A 19763-nucleotide genomic window follows, 5' to 3' on the forward strand; every position below is an offset into this window, starting at 1 on the left:
GCCAATTCAGACTTCTGACTTCCATGACCCTTAGCCACAACTACATATTTCCTCTGACATGAGCCACAGAGACACAAAAATCATCTGGGTATAGAATATGGTTCTCTCATTTGGAGGACATTGAGAGGAAAACAAAATACAAGATCATCAATTACTGTAATTTTTTTGTGATTCTCACTAGTTTATCCAGGGTTAAAAACAGTCCCATAATGATTCAAGTTGCTTCATCTATCTTGCCATGTTCAATTCTGCTTCTAGGTAAGAGCAACCTCCTGTGTTTAGTGACCTTCATCTTGACTCGTCTCCTGAGGAGAAGCAGTCACTAGTCTGCTGCAAGCAAAAGGCAGAACATACTCTTCATCTCTTCCAGAGGTGACAACATCCTTCCTCATTTAAGGAGGGGAGCAAGAGGGAGCATAAATTTGTTCTGGTGTAGTGAAAGCACTCACTATAAAGCAGAGAAATACTAGGTTCCTGTCCCTGTCCACTTTACTGTTTGGGACAGTGTGGAGTTTTTGTTTTAGTAAACTAACTGTTTAATGAAAAATGTTTGAAGAGTGACAGGAGCAAGGATAAACCTCAAACCATCCTCTCAAATAAGTGCCTTGGCCACTAGGTTAGAGAATCATGCTTTCTTTTGCTCTCATTTATTTCTCCTTATCTTTTCTTCAAAACGGAAAAACTTCAACAGAAGAAGTAAGTGCCAGTTCCAGTATAGCTAGGTATTTAAGATATTTTTCTAGGTGGAGTTGAACCTTCTAGCTGAAGGGAATGTTGAGTTTGGCCACCGATTTCTTAGATAGGGACTTAAACCACTTTGCTTTCTACAGAAGGGGATTGGTCAGATGCTACAGCCAATGGATGATTTTTAAAAATGAACTGGCAATTCTGTTGGTATGTTTTAGAGGCTTGGAGAAGGTCCACTGGATCTGGCCTGCTAGGAAACTTCAAAACTTGTCTGTTTATTTTTTGGTTCACAAAGGGCTTAGGTGAAAGTTATGTGTTGTTACTGTGTCAGGAATATTTCTGAAAATAAACAGAATTGGAACTGCAGGCACCCAGGTCTCTTTCAGACCAAATTTGGAAATATCTAATGCTTTTTACGTATTTTCAGGGCCAGACTGCTGATGACCGCTATTTTTAGATTAGTCATGAAACACCTAATTTTAAATATCTATTTTACTGCAAGTTATGCTAATCTCCCTAAACTCCCTGTGTAATCAATAAAGAGAAAGACATAACTTCAGGCAGTGATCTGGAGCAAGAGTCTACATTAGATGTTTTGAATTATCTCCTGCAGATGCCTTTCTGCCCTAACTTCATAAGGAAACACGGTAAGTTAATTTCCCAATATAAGGTATTTAAGTTAGATGCCTGAAGATAGGCATTGAGTGCACTCTCTTCATATTTACTTAAACCTACCTTTCAATGTCTGCTTTTGGATTTGAGATGAAGCAGCTTACAGCTGATCCAATTGTTTCAAAATATTCAATAAGGTACTCATGCACATCAGTAGTTGCTACACCTCAATAGCATCCTACATGTTTCACTGAGGAATATGCATAGGTGATACTTTTCTTGATTTTAAAGAGACAAAAGTAATATATCTCTGTTACTTTGAGGGAATAAATATTAATCAGGTAAAATATCCAGATATTTTACGCATTTGTGTATATTGATGTATATATAACATTAGCTACCAAAGTATCTTGAATATCCACATTTGCATTCTCAGGTTGGATAAAATCAAGTACTCAAAAGCTGCCTTACGAAGCTGGTTGACACAGTAAGATACATTTTTATGTGTGCATATTCATAATTGTTCTTTCTTGTTAAATGAAAAAAAAACCAAAACAATTGTGATGTCATTTCTGACATTAAAAATATATATAAAGCTAAGCTCAGTTCTCAAAATGGCTTGTAAAAACGGTATGATGAGTTCCTATGTATATTATGTCTTACTGATCCTATATCAGGTGTGCTCATTCACTGTATCAAGGATTTTTATCTTCCTCAGAGCTAGCCCTGAAAATCAGACAGGATTCAGAGGACCAAGCCTGATAATCATGCTTTGTGACTGTTCTGCTTCAGCAACAATATTCAAGGTTCTGCAGATCTAATTATACCCATAGGCATGTCCATGAAACTGCCTTGGTGTTGTTACATTTGTACAAGTACAAATGACTAAGTGATCAATAACAGAAAGAAAGGATATTTTACACCAGCTCTCTTAGCTGGAAAGCTCTGGAGACCTAGAAAGAATTAAAAACAGTAAAAACATTGCTTTATTATGACTGTGGACCAAAACATTATCATGTAGATTAGACACCTAAACTGAAACCAAGGTTAGCAGTTTAGTCACCTAATGCACTCAGTAATAAGAGATAAACACTTCCAAAATGCAAATGTGGGTGCTTAAGTGAGGACATCAATTAATGTCTAACTTAGATGCTCTGAACTATCCTCTTAGTGTTTAACTTTTGTTATTGATTGTGTAGAAAACGTAGGGCACTCAGGATCCTAACTTAGTCAACTGTTTAGATCAAGTAGTATTCCCCAGAATCAATCTCAAAACTTATTTATCTTATTAAAATACTGTTCTTAATGGATACTAATGGTTTTGAAAATTGAACTCATAATCTTCTAAATCTTACCATGTATGGACTTAGGGTGGATTTGTGATGATTTCTTTGTTCTTCTATGAAGTTTTTATTTTTTTGTTAAATATTTTTAGTTATTTAAAACAAAAAGTATATATTTTTCAAGATGATTATATAGCAGTCAACCATTAAATCATACTGTTTTCAAAACCTTTCTTGACACTGTAAATACCTTAAAGTTTCTGTGATGTAACTATTAAAAGGACAGGTTTAATAAACTGTCCACAATCTTTTGCTTTTTTTTTGCAAGACAGTTAAATCTAAATTAGAAATAATCTCTATAGTTTTAAATGGACTTTAACTTAACAGTAGGCAATGGGACCTTACAGTATTAAATATCTACTACTGAAAACTTAGATCTTTATTTTTCAGTTTCTACAGTAGTTATATTTTGAACCAAGGGAGATTTAGGAAACTATTTACCATGGGTTCTTGATAAATGTTTTGCCAGGAATTTCATCAGATGATGGTTAGAAGTCCTAATTTGTTAAACACAACTTTCCAGTTATCAGGCTTCTGTTAGTTTGTTTAGTGAATTCTAAAAAGTGATGAGATATACATGACTTAGCTACATGGATACTTTTCTACTATATGTTCCATGAAAGCCTTAATCTATATTTCAGTAAATTAGAATTCTGTCAATAATTTAAAGGACCCATTCACATGTCATGTTGAAACATACTGAAACATCTTTATATCATGTCAAACATTTATAACTGTACAGTAAATAACAGAGTTTCTAGGAAAATGTATAATCTGCCTGTGAAAACAACCCACTTAACTTCACTCTGTTGAAAGGAAATGTATCTATTTTGGGGGAAGGAATAAACACAGAAACTTCTCTCTGTTCTCTCTAGTTTACAATGAATTTTTGACCATTGACAGATTTTAAATTATCAGTGCTTTTCTTCTAAGTAAAAAGGTACAGGTATATTTTTTAAGAATTGTCTAAATTCTGCACCTTTCAAAATCTGCGTGAATAAAATAATGTACAATAAATTCCCCTGTGACAATCATTAATGAGATAATAAAAATGTATGAATAAATGATCTTTTCATGCTCTTCTATCAGGAAAAACAGTTTTGAGCATGACAATAGCAAGCAAATAGCAAGTATACTTACTTGAATCCCAGCTCCCTCTGGTACTGTGATCTTCCACACACAATTGAGATTGTTGTCATAAGGCTCAGGGTAACCAGGAGACAAAATGGTCCCTTTGCGCTTTGTTAAAATTCCACCACAGGGCACTGAAAGGAAATGTTCAAGGCAAGAAAAAAAGTATGAAGCTTCAGATGTGAGAAAAGTTATTATAAAAGCTTACATAATGTTCAGCATACTACAGCTGAAAACTTTTGTAAATTTATGCTGTATATAAAAATTTATACTTGCCTCAGGAAAATAAAATCTTATATCTTAGAAAACCTTGTTTTAAGTGACCAAAAAAGAATAAAAGAAAATTAAAATTCTGGCAGTTTTCTACTCGACAAAGTCATGTTCACATTCCCCTCATTTATTTGACCTTTAACAAAGGAAAACCCATTCCATTTTGTCCTAGTAATCTGATGAAAATAAAATATTATTGTTAGCTGTTAAGAATGAAGTTTGAACAGTTGCATGTTGTAAAAGATAAAAATGTGTGGTAAAAAAGAAATATTCTTTCTTAATATTGCTACTTTGTTGTTTAAATAAATAATAGCACCAGTCTCAAGTCCTCAACTATTCTCTTTGCTTTTGTGAGTTATCCCATTACAGACTATGGATCTATCATATTAGTAAAGAAATTGCTAAATGCTTGCACAACTGCACTCATCACATCCATACCCATGGATTAATAGAAGTCTTATGCATGAAATAGGACAGAGGCATCCAGTACCATTAAGTTTCCCCTCTGAATGTTCAACTTGAATGTATCTTGTCTAGATCAGTAGATGTTCTAACAGGGACAAAGAAATCTAGATACAGATATTCTGTTGGTATTTAAGAAGCTGAAGGAAAAGATTGATGAGATGTTCTGTCAAAACCATTAAAAGCCAATGATCATTTCTATGCAACACTACCAAGTTGTAAACTGATTTCATTAGATACAAATATGAGGATTTAGAAAATAGGTAGAGGAATGCAACTCATCGTAGTAATGAATACTGTAGCTACATTTTATATGGCATATAATTGATAGAATCTGTCCAGAACTACATGGATAAACTAAAGGTCAGGGTCTCTTAAAGTCTTTAAGTAATTACTCATAAAAGGATGAGCAGACAGAAAGATTGATGTCTGCTATCTGCAAGAAAACATTCAAGCATTCACTAGAGCTAAGGCAATTTAGTATGGTCTTGTGTAGCACTTCAATTATTAAACTGAATAGTTCAATGCAATTTTCACTTCATATATATTTTATGACCTTTATTGGCACAGTGATTTTCAGACATAAGGTATAATGAATAGTTTTGGCCTGCAACCCTTTTTCAGTTCCACTTTCCTAGAGCCAGATAGTTTAATATATCAATAATATATCGTAATCAGTGACCAAAATATTTATTTCAACATTTTGTTGAGTTGTTATATCTAAAAACAAAGTGAATACATTTCAAGGGGATAAATGGTACAGTTCTACTGATTAAATTGTAGTAATTGAAAATAAATAGAAGCATAGATCTGTACTTCAGTTTCTTATTAAAATATATATTATGGTTCTATCCTTATACTTGAATCAATCTAGATAAACACTATTGGTCTATAATATCTGGTTAATTGCATCTTATTAATACTACCCCACTGTTATGTAATCTTGATCTCTACCAAGATTTTAGTATTTTGGAGGAAATCTATTTTTATTGAAAACCACCCAGTCTCTACCATGCAGCATCAGCTGATTAGCCCAGAAAATTTAAAATCAACCTAATGAAAAACTATTTTCTATTTTCCCTTCCTCTACTCATCTACAGTCAGCCTCGTAGTGTGTTTACCTTTTCCTCTATGTACAATAGGTTAGGAACATTTTTGTAAAAAATCTGTTCTCTGTCCAGAAAAGTAAAGTAACTTTATCTCATACATATGTTTATTGTTTGAGTGGGGAACTGAGTTCTTCACATGGCTTCATCCTCATAATGAATTGTGTTTAATGTATTCAATTTGCACAAAATTAATATATAATGCAGTCAGTACTGTAACAGATGTTACAGGTGAAAAAGTTAGACGGTGTTGCAAAAACATCCCTGCAAATGCTAACCAATTTGGATTAATTTATACACAGTTGATTTTTTTTTCCACATTAAAAAAAACAAACACGCCAAACTCCATTAAAGCATAATATGTAAATCAAAACATACAATGTTCCATATTCGCCCTTGATATAAACCTCAGGAAAAATGTACTAATAGAATTTTATTTGTTTACTCTAGGGCTTTTCAGCCCAGTCAGCTAGATTTCCAATTGGTGCAAATCAGTTTATTAATGCCAATGGATGCACATTAATTTAAGAATTTAATTTTGGGAATTTAATCTTGCATGACTACAACAGGACAAAATATTTTTCTGCTCTGGAAAACTACAGCTTTTTCTGACAAACAATCACATATTAGCTTAACTATTTTAACTCTTTAATACAGTAGCACTCTTCATAATAGCTTGCAATATCTTGTTAAAGATCTGAAAGGTGAGAGCATTTAGTCTTGCAGGCAGTCGGGGCACAGAGCGTTGTTTCTGAGACTTGATTAAGGGACAGCCAGGGCCTGTCATTGAAGTTAATGCAAAAGAAGCTAACATATAATTTACAGCAGCAGGGTATGTTCATGAAGCTAGTGAAATGTCACAGCAAGGTTAGAATAGAAAGAGGAATAACTTCTTAACCTTGAATAAAGAAGAAAGTGAGTAAAAGTTAGCAGGAATAAATACTGTATGGATGACAAAGAGGGAACACATTCAACTAGAGGTAATGGTCTATACTTTAGGCAGTAATTAGTTCTACAAAAAAGCCTTAAGAACTCACCAACACATGTAGGGAGAGAATCATTCCACTGTGCCAATGCGTTTGGTACTGTATCACATCTAATTGCTGTTGACCCGTGGAGGATATATCCTGGATTGCACTCAAAAAGAACCAATGAACCAACTGCAAATTCATTCCCAATCCTTTTTCCAAACCTTGGTTCAGGCACAGAGCTGCACTGTGTTGCACTTGTTCTTGGAACAGCTGCAAGGATACAAATAATTGTGGATTCCTAATTTTATATTTGGTGGAGGAACACAGATTTTGAAACACAAATTTTGAAAATGATTGGAAGTAATATTCCTTTATTTGCCAGTTAAGAACATCTGCATAACCCCTAAATGAATCTTCAGAATACGGATTGTGTACTTTTGATGTCTGGGTTACAATTTATAGGAGCATAGAATTGATATTCTTGCCCAGATTAAAACCAATGAATAAAATGCACACTGAAACCTTTCTAAAATGGCACAAAAAAGAAGTAATATTATGAAATATTCAGCTAAAACTTCTAATAATAATAAGTTTCTGACGGGCGAGTGAAGAGTTAACAGGACTGAAGTTTGTCAATTGATATGCAGAAGAACTGAGAGCACCAGAGCTGACCTGCACAAAGCTGTTGAACAGAGGACTTAACAGGACTAAAGTCGTCTACCAACCGATCTGTGCAAGGACTGATATGCGCAAGGCTGCGGAATGATTAACAAGACTGGAGAAGTGAAGTCTGCCACCTGGGATCTGCACGGGCCCCTGGGGAGGGAAGAAGCGATACGGAGGTGCTGTGGTCTTGCCTCGCTAGCAGGGTCCTCCCAAGCAGACAAACAGTCCTGTGATTGTGAAACTTGCTAAAAGTCAGCAAAAGCAGTGTTTGCCAAGAGCCCCAGTCGTATAAAAAGAGACTTGGGAGCTAGGAGAGTTTGAGCAGGGACGGAACGTGACCTGACCATCCTCTCCGGCTGGAGCGTGAGTATCCCCCCCCTCCCCTTTTCCTGGGAYGCTGGGGTAAGGTAACTCCTCGAGGTTGAGAGTCCTCTCACTAGGAGAGTGAACAAGCTAGCTTTCAAGTAGGGATAAGCAGTCCTTCCAATTAATAGCGCAGTAATCGACGGTTTCGGGTTATCCTTTCTAAATTAGTAACTGATGGTTTTGTGTTATCCTTCCTAAATTAGTAATCACATTATTTTAATGGATGTTACTAATCCAAGAACTTGTGTGAGGAAATAAACATCTTTTTTATTATTATTACATTACTGTCTCAGTCGTTGCTATCGAACCTTCATAGCATGACAGCGTGACAGTTTCCAAGTAAAATTTCTGTGTCAGATAGATATTTACATTTATTCCTGTGGATTTCTGAATGTGTACTCTGCCTGTCAGATCAGGATTCAAATTTAATGGAAGAATGAATTACAGTTGCAAGTATTAATGAATAACCATTTCTGTGTCTGATCCATAAAAAGGCAAATAATGTAAATCAAGAGAAGTATCTTAATAATAGAAAGCTCACTGATTCACCCACAGGTAATACTATTTTCAGTTATTCATATTTAAACAGAAAGATAAGCCAGTTTAGCAGCCAAATGGACACAGAAACAGCTGTTTTGTAAAACTGTCTTCTTAAATTTGGAACCTCTCTCATGTTTCTTAAATATCTGACTTAATCTTTAACATACAGATAAAAGAATGGTGCTAAAATATTTTTAAAACATGCAGAAATAGTGAAACTTATTATATCATGAACAGGTTACTACTTTCCTCTGTATTCTCAGTCTGTTCCTCTCTGATAGATTTCTTCTTCAACAGCATTGCAATTTGTGAAAAAAAGAATTAATTTACACATTTTTCCAGGCTGTCTTACCTTGATAAACAAAATGAAATCCTTTAGCTGTTACTGGTCCAACTGAAGTAAATCTAACCGTGATCTGGTTACCTGAGCTCAACGGAAGGGATTCACCTACTCAAACAAAACAAATACAAAGCTATCATAACCAGTTTCTAGTAAAGATGCATTTAAAATGCCTATCAACATCTTTGCAACTAGAAAATAACCAAAAATCTGTTCTGCTCAGTAACTTTACGATATACATATGATTTCAATATCTTATGTTGACAGTATTATGTTATTCTAGAAGAGGGAGACTGAAAATCATCTCAGTTTTTAGGAAGGTTTTTTTTTTCCTCTTACCAAAAATAAATTAAAAAAATGATATACCATATCTCCTGGAGACAACATGCACATAATATATGAAATTTCACTTTGCTGTAAATATACTTTAATTTCCATTTAAATATATAATACCCATTTCAGATTGTTTACTAGATAAAAAAATCATAAAAGCACAAAGTAAGCCATCCCAAATACTCACTATAATAATTAAAGAAGAAAAAAATAGGTTCAGCTTAGCTTTAATTCCTTCATTACCACAAACTTTTGAGTGATTAGGAGTTTCCATTAAAACCCTCACTTCATATATTTGTCTAAATTTGCATCTAAGAAAAACAGACAATACTTTTTATTTATTTATTTTTATCTGCACACTCTGCCTAGACTTATACAAAATGAACAGTAGTTTAATGAAAGTTCTATTAAGGGATACCTGAATGAGATCCTGAGAGAGAGGATAACAAAGATGACTGCAGAGTTGGGCCATCATATACTTCGACCACATCATGGAGTGATGTCTGGAAAAATACAAACTGGCCAAAAACCACTGATCAAACAGGAAGAAGAAAAAGCAAGTGGCACCAATTGCCAAATAAAAAGAGGGACAGAATGAGAAAGTAAAAAAAAAAAAAGGAGAGAACAAAATATACATTAATATAGTGTTTAAAAATATTTTTATTGAAAAGGATAGATATGTTGGCTGCTGAGGCAATGCATGGGTAAGATCAACCAAAACTGGTTTGCCTAGTTCATTCATTTGGGTAGTTACAGTTAGTATAAATTAGCTAGCTTTTTTTTTTTCTTTGTAACTTGTGTAGGAAATTTTGATCTTTGAAACAAGTGCTGGAGTCAAGCAGTAAATCTCCTTCTCCCCCTCCTCCCCTCCCTTRCACCACACAAAACCCACATGGTCCAGGACTGTAAGGTAGTTGGTTGTCCCATGACGCTGCTCTTTCCCATTTCAAGGCAAGTTATGAACCGTGTACAGAAATGCCATGCAAGTTCTGAGGCATAACTGTTAACAAACATGTAATGGTTATCAAGATCTGTATCATGGGAAAACTGTAAAAATAGAATTTATAAGCTGTACTGGTGTTTTAATGGGCTATTATAAAATATTTACAGAGCAATTATACCATATAGTGAGCTAAGTTCAAAGGTCTGTTTCTACACTTCATAAGATCCTTGTTCCCTCCAGCTTTGCCTTAAGCGCTTTCTTGTCTAAGAGTGTAATACTGAAGAAAAATGAAGATAAAATTTGGTTATTACAGCAAACAGAAAACTCCACATATCATCTGTGGTAACTGTGTCCCTGTCCCCCCCCCTCCCCCCCCACTATCATTTGTGCATTTTCTTAATAAATTACAGGCAAAATCTGAGCAGGTAACCAAAAGTTAACATCAGCTTGCAATCAAATACATTATGGAGAGATTTAAGGTGAGTATCACAGCTGAGACCATCAAATAAGAATGTTGCGACTGCAGTTTCATGATCTCTTTAAGCCAATCAAGCTGTCCTTTCAAGTCAGGCAGCAGTAAGGTGCAGCCAGTACAAAAGAAAACAGATCCCCTTTCTTCCTTTTTCTGTGCTAGGCTAATTTTTTCTCATTAAATCAACTGCGATATACAGGCATACCTCATTTTATTGCGCTTTGCTTTATTGCACTTTGCAGATACTGCATTTTTTACAAATTGAAGGTTTGTGGCAACCCTGCATTAAGCAAGTCTGTTGGCACCATTTTTCCAGCAGCATGTGCTCGCTTCGTGTTTCTGTGACACATTTTGGTAATTCTTGCAATATTTCAAACTTTTTCATTATTATTATATCTGTTATGGTGATCTGTGATCAGTGATCTTTGATGTTACTGTTGTAATTGCTTTGGGGTGTCATGAACTGTGCCCATGTAAGACGGTGAACTTAATCGATAAATGTTGTGTGTGTTCTGACTGCTCCACCGACCGGCCGTTCCCCCATCTCTCTCCCTCTCCTCGGGCCTCCCTGTTCCCTGAGACACAAAAATGTTGAAATTAGGCCAATTCATAACCCTACAATGGCCTCTAAATGTTCAAGTGAAAGGGAGAGTCGCACGTCTCCCACTTTAAATCAAAAGCTAGAAATGATGAAGCTTAGTGAGGAAGGCATGTCGAAGCCGAGACAGGCCGAAAGCTGGGCCTCTTGCGCCAAACAGTGAGCCAAGTTGTGAATGCAAAGGAAAAGGTCTTGAAGGAAATTCAAAGTGCTACTCCAGCGAACGCACGAATGATAAGAAAGCGAAACGGCCTTCTTGCTGATATGGAGAAAGCTTTAGTGGTTTGGACAGAAGATCAAACCAGCCGCCACAACATTCCCTTAAGCCAAAATCTCATTCAGAGCAAGGCCCTAACTCTCTTCAGTACTATGAAGGCTGAGAGGTGAGGAAGCTGCAGAAGAAAAGGTTGAAGCTAGTAGAGGTTGATTCATGAGGTTTAAGGAAAGAAGCTGTCTCCATGACATAAAAGTGCAAGGTGAAGCAGCAACTTATCCAGAAGATCTAGCTAAGAGAATTGATGAAGGTGGCTACACTAAACAGATTTTCAATGTAGATGAAACAGCCTTCTATTGGAAGAAGATGCCATCTAGGACTTTCCTACCTAGAGAGGAGAAGTCAGTGCCTGGCTTCAAAGGACAGGCTGACTCTCTTGTTAGGGCCTAATGCAGCTGGTGACTTTAAGTTGAAGCCAATGCTCATTTACCATTCCAAAAATCCTATGGCCCTTAAGAATTATGCTAAATCTACTCTGCCTGTGCTCTATAAATGGAACAACAAAGTCTGGACAACAGCACTTCTGTTTACAACTTGGTTTACTGAATATTTTAAGACTACTGTTGAGACCTACTGCTCAGAAAAAAAGATTCCTTTTGAAATATTACTGCTCACTGACAATGCAGCTGGTCACCCAAGAGCTCTGATGGAGATGTACAACAAGATTAATGTTGTTTTTATGCCTGTTAACACAACATCCATTCTGCAGCCCATGGATCAAGCAGTAACTTCAACTTTCAAGTCTTATTATTTAAGAAATACATTTCATAAGGCTATAGCTGCCATAGAGAGCAATTCCTCTGAGGGATCTGGGCAAAGTAAATTGAAACCCTTCTGGAAAGGATTCACCATTCCAGATGCCATTAAGAACATTCATGATTCATGGGAGGAGGTCAAAATATCAACATTTGCAGGAGTTTGAAAGAAGCTGGTTCCAACCCTTATGGATGACTTGTAGGGGTTCAAGACTTCAGGGGAGGAAGTAACTGCAGATGTGGTGGAAACAGCAAGAGAACTAGAATTAGAAGTGTAGCCTGAAAATGTGATTGAATTGCTGCAATCTCAAGATAAAACTTTAATGGATGAGGAGTTGCTTCTAATGGATGAGCAAAGAAAGTGGTTTCTTGTGATTGGAATCTACTCCTGGTGAAGATGCTGTGAACACTGTTGAAATGACAACAAAGGATTTAGAATATGACATAAACTTAGTTGATAAAGCAGTGGCAGGATTTGAGAGGACTGACTCCAATTAGGAAAGAAGTTTTATTGTGGCTAAAATGCTATCAAACAGCATCACAAGCTACAGAGAAATCCTTTGTGAAAGGAAGAGTCAATCAATGTGGCAAACTTCATTGCTGTCTTATTTTAAGAAATTGCCACAACCACCACCCTGATCAGTCAGAAGCCATCAACATTGAGGCAAGACCCTTCATTAGAAAAAAAATTATGACTCGCTGAAGGCTCAGATGATGGTTAGCATTTTTTAGCAATAAAAGTATTTTTAATTAAGGTATGTACATTGCTTTTTTAGACATAATGCTATTGCACACTTAATAGACTACAGTATAGTGTAAGCATAACTTTTATATGCACTGGGAAACCAAAAAATTTGTGTGTCTCATTTTATTGCAATATTCTCTTTATTGCGGTGGTCTGGAAACGAACCTGCAATATCTCTGAGGTATGCCTGTATTGTGATACATCAGTGACTGGTATCTGACCAGCTGAGACTATGTAATAAGAAGGGAGAATTCAATTATTTAAAAACAACAACAAAAAAGTTCATGGTTCCTGGGTGTTTACCGTGACTTCTTGTTATCTTTAATATGATTTTGCCTTCTAAAAAAACTACTACTATTCTTATTAAGGTCAGTTAGTCTTTACCTCTCATCTACTTAAAACATTTACTTTTTTTTTTTCCACCACCCATCAGCATCAAGTAAATATTAAGTTATTGCAAATTTCTCAGGTGGCAACACATTTGACTTCTTCCTCTCTAGAAGACTGAATTACCACATTAATAAATACATCCTGAACATCCCCTAGCAATCGATATGTGAACTTTGCTTCCAGCTCCTCCTAATGCATGAGCAGACATCAGTCTACTTGAAGCAGAACAAGGTAATGGACCTTAATAAAGCAGAAGTTCCTTAACAGAATGTGCGTCTAGCTGAAATATCCAATAGCTGTACTCCAGCCAGGAAGAGAGAGACCTTTGCTTAATTATATATTTTGGGAACTGGAGGACTGAGGGAGAAGGGGACAGCAGAGCAGAGTGGGTCACTATTGCCTAGCACATTTGGCATGTATTTGTTCTTATTTTATAGTATTTGAAAACTCTCTTCCTAAAACAAACCAAAACAAACAGACACACGCTTGAAGGCAATACCAAAAACATCTGCTTCAAATTTAACCAGAGACTGATCTATAAATGTCAGTATCCAGTATAATCTGCATTGGGAAAGTCATTAGAACATAATTACTCAGTATAAAGAAAGATCAAATAACTTTCATTGAAGAATTTGGGGTGTAAGGTAATTTTCTTATGATGGGTGGGTAAAAACTCTCTAAAGAATAAGACTCATTCTCACTCAGTTGCTATCTCCTCTCAGCTACCATGGAAGACTGAAAGTCACCTGTTCAAACTCGATGTCTAAAATTGGGCTACAAATTATTCCTGAATTTATTTTCATTTTGGTCTTCACTGATTTGTGGCAATGCTATTTAAAAATAAAATATATTTTTCTATACATTTTGTGGCTTAACATTTGGCTGAGATATTTAGGTGTCTTTTCCCTCTCAAAATTAACAATGCTAGATGACCCACAGAAGTTTCTCACCTGGAATTTTCAGAATAGTTATGACACTAACTTACCTATTGCCTCAAAAATAGTAAATAACATTTTTATGCTTTTTTATGCTTTTTTGTGTTTTTTTTTCTTTTGCTGTCCAAATTCCAGACAAACTGAAATATCAATACTGGTATCAGTTCAGGAAACTGAGAAATACATTAATTCAAAATACATAAGCACAAAAAAATTCCTTTTTAACCATAATCCAGGCAAGAGTGGGACAAGAGAAGTTTTCATGACTCTAACTAGATGCTTATATTGCTTTCATCACTGTAACATCTGGGTGCTTTTAATGAGTTTGGAGAGCATCTAACAATAGATGGAATTGGCACAAAATAGTTGACTGGCTGAAAACTTCAACAAAGTACTTTTAGTTACAGTTTTAAAGTGAGAGATTAACATGTATAAGGTTTAATTCTGTCTTTTCTTTGGCCTGTTTCAAAAATCAGAAAAAAAAATAAGGGTATCATTTAAGTAACATTAATGAACAATATTTTTGGTCTGATTCCTATCACAGAATGGTTGAGGTTGAAAGGGACCTCTGGAGTTCATCTAGTCCAACCCCGCTGCTCAAGCAGGGTCAGCTAAAGCATGTTGCCCAGGACTGTGTCCACTCACATTTTGAATATCTCCAGGGATGAAGGCTCCACAGTCTCTCTGGGCAACCTGTTCCAGCGTCTGACCACCCTCACAGTAAAAAAGATTTGTCTTATGTTTAAGTGGCATTTCCTGTGTTTCAGCTTGTGCCCACTGCCACTTGTCCTTTCACTGGGCACCACTGAGAAGAGTCTGGCTCTGTCCTTTGCATGCCCCTTCCTTCCCCACCATCAGATATTTTTACACATTGATAAGATCCCCCTGAGCCTTCTCTTTTCCAGCCTGAACAGGTAGGTATCACCTGCAAACTTACAGAGGCTGTACTCTGTCGTATCATCCAGGCCACCGATGAAGATATTAAACAGTATTGGCCCCAGTATCAATACCTAGAGCACACCACTGGTGACTGGCCTCCGGCTGGACTTCATGCCACTGATCACAACCTTCTGAGCATGGCATTTCAGCCAGTTTTCTGTTCACCTCACCATCTGTTTAACTAGTTGGTATATTTGTCATTGTCAACTAGTCAGTATCAGTTTGTCAATGAGGATGTTATTGGACACAGGCTCAAAAACCTTGCTAAAGTCAAGATAAACAACATCCACAGCGCTCTCGTCATCCACTGAGATAGTCATTTCATCATAGAGGCTACCAGGTTGGTCAAGCATATTTTCCCCTTCATAAATCCATGCTGACTACTCCCAGTCATCTTCTTGGCTGTAAATGTTTGGAAAAGGTGACTAGGATTATTTGCTCCATCACCTTCCCAAGGTTTGAGGTGAGGCTGGCTGGCCTGTAGTTCCCTGCCTTCTCCTTCTTGCCTTTCTTGAAGATAGGTGTGATATTTGTTTTCTTCTAGTCCTCAGAAACCTCCCCCAGTCACCACAGCCTTTCAAAAGTAATCAAGAGTGGCCTTGCCAGTGGCCTGCTGGTATAACTGTAGAAGCCTTTCTTGTTGCCCTTCACAGCCCTTGACAGATTCAATGACTGCTGTGCTTTGGCTTTCCTAAATCCATCTCTGCATGCTCGGACAGTATCTCTATATTCCTGCCAGGTCACCTTCCACCTCTGGTATGCCTCCTTTTGATGTCTGAGTTTTGTCAGGAGCTCCTTTTTCATCCACGCAGGCCTCCTGCCACCTTTGCTTGATTTCTTTTCCTTTGGGACGACCTTTCATGAGCTTAGAGGAGGTGATCCTTGAAATTCAACTGCTCTCCTGTACCCCCTTAGACCCAGGACTGTCTCCCATGGGATTCTTCCAAGCATCTTCCCAATAAAGAATTAAATCTGACTCAAAAGTCAAACCTTGGCAAATTGCATATAATTGCCATTAACACTGCACTGCTGATATATATTCCCGAGCACAATATATGCTTTTTCCAGCTATCAGAGCTAAAGAGACACTCTGAATAACTTCCCATGGATGTCAGTGGAACAAACTGAGCTGCCTTTCCTCATCTGAGTTTTCCCACTGACATCAGTGGGATATTTTGTGTGGTTTATTGTTTATCAAACTCACAAAACTCTAATAAAAAGTCACTGCAGTCAATTGCAGATGTAATTCATTTGACTTTAAGATATTACCAAAGGGACAAACATGGTATTAAGGCTTGTTACCACATAAACTGAAGTGTGCATTTCATGTAAGTCCTCCTGATTAAGTTCAGATGTTTTTGCTTCAGGAGAGAGTCAGCAGTTATATGAGAGGTCCTAGTAACTCTGTCACTAACAAAGGAAAAGGAGAATCAACCCTGTTAACTTTAATAAGTCCCAAATTACCTCTACAATTCTTAATATACATACACATCTCCAACTGGGGCTATTTCAGAAGAGGAGGAAAAAAATCTATTTAGTTCATAAAAGATCTACATGGGCTATACCATGGTTGTTATTTTCTACAGTAACATCAACTTTTTTTCTTGTGACAAGTAAGTTTTGAGGAGCTGAAAGACAAGTAAACAGTGAAAGCCATCCATTTGTTATGAATGCTAATTTAAAGTTGTGCTTGAGCATATTGTTTTCCATAAAACTTTTCTACTATGTTTAAAAAAAGAAAATGGCAGCAGGAAGATTCAACAGGTTTCTTCTGACTGTGAATGAAAATTTAAAATGTTCAAGTGTATGGCAATTGTGGTATACACACAGATCTTATTACAGAGCTAAAGGAATTCCTCAGAATTTCAAGTTAATTTGCAGAAGCTAGCAGACCTTCTTTATGAGAAAAAAAAAAAAAAAGCTATACATTCTACTGAAATGGGACTATGATACTTGCATCATTCATGTTTTTCAACCACGAAGAATTATTTTTTCCTGTAGCAACTATGTCTACTCTATTAATTTTGTTGTACCAAGCTCAAGTTGCAACCACTATTCTCAATTCATGTTTAGTGAGGACATCAGAGAAGTGCTCACTGAAAGTGCAAAAAATTACATATTCTCCCTCACAGTTAATAAAACAGGTTGCCCATTGGTTGCAATGATTGGCATTAAATGGAAATCAGTGGCTTATGCCTTTCACCTCTTCTTTGTTGAATAAGTTGCTGAGGAAAGGAAAGGACAGATGACTATATCCCTTCTTCATGGTCTTTATTTCTGTAAAGAAAGAGTAACTGCTTTTCGATTTTATGCTTGGAGAGTATTTTTGACTTCAAGTTCATCTATATTACTCAAAACGCATTACACAGTGCTTGGGGAAAGAAACAATGGACTGAGCAGAGTCTCACTAGGAACTATCCCATTGGAAATGTTTAGTGCAATGGTGTCTGTAACCCAGCTCCTCTGCAGAGCACCGTCTTTGTGCATGCTGTCAGGAGGGTTAGGCATCACTCTACCTAGGTGCTGGGTCCCAACAAAGCTTAGGCAGTAGCTAGGCAAGAATGGTTCTTTGCTACTTCAGTTCAAGGTTGTCATTTTGGACATTTTCACCTAAAACTCTCATCTGTTTTGTGTGAACCTGATGTTCAAGATTTTGGTCTCAAGCAAAGCAGGAACTTCAGTCGGAGTGTCCATGCCCAAACAGAGTGACACGATGATGAGCTAGTGGCTATTTTACGGCAGGACAAGCTTTCTCATAGTTTCAGACAGAATTGCCATCCTCAGACTAAGTAATCTTTCCAAGAGAGAGTTTTGCTGACAACAGCATATTTCTATGGAAAAATATGGCTTCAGTGAATCAGTATTTCACAGTTAAAAAAAAAAAAATCTGATTCTTCATCAGCTCTGCTGATGACATCCTCTGCTTTGCTTGTGATTTAGCAATGATGGTTTTCATATCGAACCTTTTAATGGAATTATGGTACCATATTTATGCATTTTATGTGCAAAAGTGGAAAGCAGCAGTATTCAGGATCTACAAACTTAATTTAAAAAACAGAGAAACATAAACCTCTCACTAGAGAAATGATCTCCATGGTAATTAAAGACAACAAGTACACAGTAAGAAACAACAAATGCAGACTTCTCAAGTATCTTAACTCCCATGCACTGTGCTAAGTGGTGGATCATGACCAGTCAGCTAAATGATAAATGGGACTGGAGAAATACCATGCTTTAAATGAGCAGGATTCAGGCATAACTATGAGAAGCAGAAAGCAGGAAACTATTGTGTGAGATTCTTTGTCAATGAGAAAGACTTGGCAAGGCTCCAAAGCTCATCAGATGGGGATCATCAATCATATGGTCACCACGTAGAAGAAACTCCAGTGCCCATTCTCATAACTAAGAAAAGAATTGTCCACAGAAATCTTTGCTCCCACAGGATGAAACCACTGCAGTAAAATCACACTACATTAACATGAGGAAAATCACTCTAATTTTAATTTCCAGGATTTTCAGAAAATCTAATTTTCTAAGGAGAAGAGGGGAGGAAAGTGATTTCCTTTTTTGTGAAAAACATAAGATATTGTAGTTTTTCAATTCTTCTACAATTTTCTTTGAATGTCACCTTTAGCCTAGAACTAGCATTCATAGAAAATAAAATGCATGAGTGAACAGGAGAACATCTGTCTCTGTAAGGATTTAAAAATGAAGCTCCATTATTTATTCACATAAGGTAGCTTAACATTCATATACTGCAAGTTAAGAGTTTTATATAAAATAGATTAATCATAGAAAGTAGAATAATAAATTCACAGATTTTAAAGGTAGAAAGGTTCATTAGGGCTATCTGTCCTACCCTGTCTAAACTTAAGATGAAAGGGAAAAATGAATTTTACTACTTTATTAAAAAAGCTAGAGGCTGCTTATTGTTACAGTTTGAATCTAACTCCTTCTGCTAGAATGTAACTTTCCTTTGTGAGTAATCCCTCTGATTTTAGTATTTAGCTTCATAACAAGCAACACGTAAGAAAAACATATGATGTTTCCCTTTGTATTTAAGATCAATTATGAATACACTGGATTGACTCAATGTTTTTAAACTAAATTTTACTCATGTAGACATCAAACAAATAATCTGATGTTCACCCCCTCCTGCCCAAGCAAAATGTACAGTAAAACTGCAAGATAACTTGATTGGGCTCAGAAGAGATTCAGTAATCACTGAAAAGGTTTTTGAAGGGAAGGACTAAAAAGTCACATCATTAAGTTGTGATCTTATGCAATTCACCTACATAGAGACACTGTTTTCAGTGAGGCAATTTTAGCATGACCAGCTCACATAAGTAAATTGGAAGATTTGATCTTTTACTGTGCAGAGGAATACTCAGTTTGACATAACAGTAGCTGAATATATCTAAGCTAACAAGTTAGTATTATTATTTAGTCTTTAAATTAAAAAAAATAGCAGAGGTGTCATTTTTTGAACATTTCTCCTCTTACATTTCCAAACATATGGTTGTCTGCCAGTTACTGTTAATAAACTCACTCTACTCTGTCTGTAGCAGTAACCATTACTGATATCTGTTAGGCTTCCTACAATGGTTGGCACTTTTTAGCATATGCTATAATATAAAAGGAAAAATAGTAATTGTTTGTGAAGATAAAGTAGAGTCCCTATTAGCAGTACCCTGTTGGGTAAGCATCTATCCACTTCAAAGTAAATAGCAGAATAAAACAGCTCTCTAGTGTTTCTGAACTTGGAATCAGTAAAAAATAATTCTAGCAGTAAACCTCCCGGGTGGACTACAAATGAGATGTCAAAATAAGGCCAATGATGGGTTTATGTTTAAACCACTATAAAAGGTATTGTTACAGAAATGAG

General features: G+C 36.3%; 1 protein-coding gene across 1 annotated transcript in view; it reads right to left on the reverse strand.

Moving 5' to 3' along the window:
- LOC112974075 (CUB and sushi domain-containing protein 3) overlaps positions 1-19763 on the reverse strand; it is a gene marked incomplete at its 3' end in the record, with an annotated part of 516764 nt that overhangs the window by 91576 nt on the left and 405425 nt on the right. Inside the window, exons 31-34 of the mRNA XM_026082659.1 lie at positions 9246-9359; positions 8507-8602; positions 6649-6852; positions 3783-3907 (exon numbers count right to left, since the gene is read on the reverse strand). Coding sequence (XP_025938444.1) covers positions 3783-3907; positions 6649-6852; positions 8507-8602; positions 9246-9359 — 539 coding nt within the window. The remainder of the gene's footprint in view (positions 1-3782; positions 3908-6648; positions 6853-8506; positions 8603-9245; positions 9360-19763) is intronic.

Source organism: Apteryx rowi, unplaced genomic scaffold (assembly GCF_003343035.1).
Source record: "Apteryx rowi isolate R43461 unplaced genomic scaffold, aptRow1 scaffold_589, whole genome shotgun sequence".
In the NCBI taxonomy this organism is placed as follows: domain Eukaryota; kingdom Metazoa; phylum Chordata; class Aves; order Apterygiformes; family Apterygidae; genus Apteryx; species Apteryx rowi.